At 38.6% G+C, this 929-nt stretch overlaps 1 protein-coding gene across 1 annotated transcript in view; it reads right to left on the reverse strand.

Moving 5' to 3' along the window:
* Nucleotides 1–71: 71 nt before the first annotated feature.
* Nucleotides 72–929, reverse strand: part of CBG24347 — a gene marked incomplete at both ends in the record, with an annotated part of 1,351 nt that continues 493 nt past the window's right edge. The window contains one exon of the mRNA XM_002648178.1: nt 72–295. Coding sequence (XP_002648224.1) covers nt 72–295 — 224 coding nt within the window. The remainder of the gene's footprint in view (nt 296–929) is intronic.

Consider the following 929-nt stretch of genomic DNA (forward strand, 5'->3'; position numbering starts at 1 on the left):
GAAAAAAAATTTTCGTTCGTTTATTAAATGATAACAAATTCAAACAGAAAACAAATATTTATTTTTATCAATTATCTTTTCAAGACCTCCGACCTCAAATCCATCAATGCCTTGTTATCCTTTCTTCGCAACTTTTTCACCGCAGAATTCAATCCACATCTCCTAAACTTTAATTTCGCTTCCTTATCATTCTTTATCATTTCTCTCATTGTCCATAATGCCCATTCAACTGGACCATCGGATTTCGAATTTCCCCCACCACCTTTTAAACCCCCCCCCCCCCCCCATTCTAACTCTCAAAAAAAAACGTGGTGGGGGTCAGTTCGAAAATGTCGCGGTTCTGAAATGTCGCAGTTCTGAAACATCGCGGTTCTAAAATGTCGCGGTTCTTAAATGCCGCGGTTCTCAAACGTCGCGGTTCTAAAATGTCGCGGTTCTCAAACGTCGCGGTTCTAAAACTTCGCAGTTCTGAAACGTCGCAGTTCTAAAATGTCGCGGTTCTGAAATGTCGCGGTTATAAATCGTCGCGGTTCTCCGGTTACAAAACTTGAAAAAAAAACCGAAAATTATCCTTAAAATTACCGATTGTTTTCGGTAAATTTACCGGTAGTTTACCGGTAAATTACCGATACGTTACCGGTAAATTTACCGAAACCGTACCGATAGCACACACTGGTTTGGGGGGGGGGGGTGATACTCGGGTGGGGGGCGATTCTTGGTTTTTACCTAACGATCTTCCAAAATCGAAAGCTTCAAATGACAATTTTCCGAGGACCAATATTTTAATTATATTACAATTTTTTGAAATGTCATGTAAAAGTCATATAAAGCACATTTTTTTGATTTGAAATTTTCTTTTTTTTTTCGTATATTTACCGATTTTTGTTTAAGTACAGTAATCCGTAGGGAATTTGAGATTNTGTGGNNNG

Source organism: Caenorhabditis briggsae, assembly GCF_000004555.2.
Source record: "Caenorhabditis briggsae complete genome, chrIV, whole genome shotgun sequence".
NCBI lineage: Eukaryota > Metazoa > Nematoda > Chromadorea > Rhabditida > Rhabditidae > Caenorhabditis > Caenorhabditis briggsae.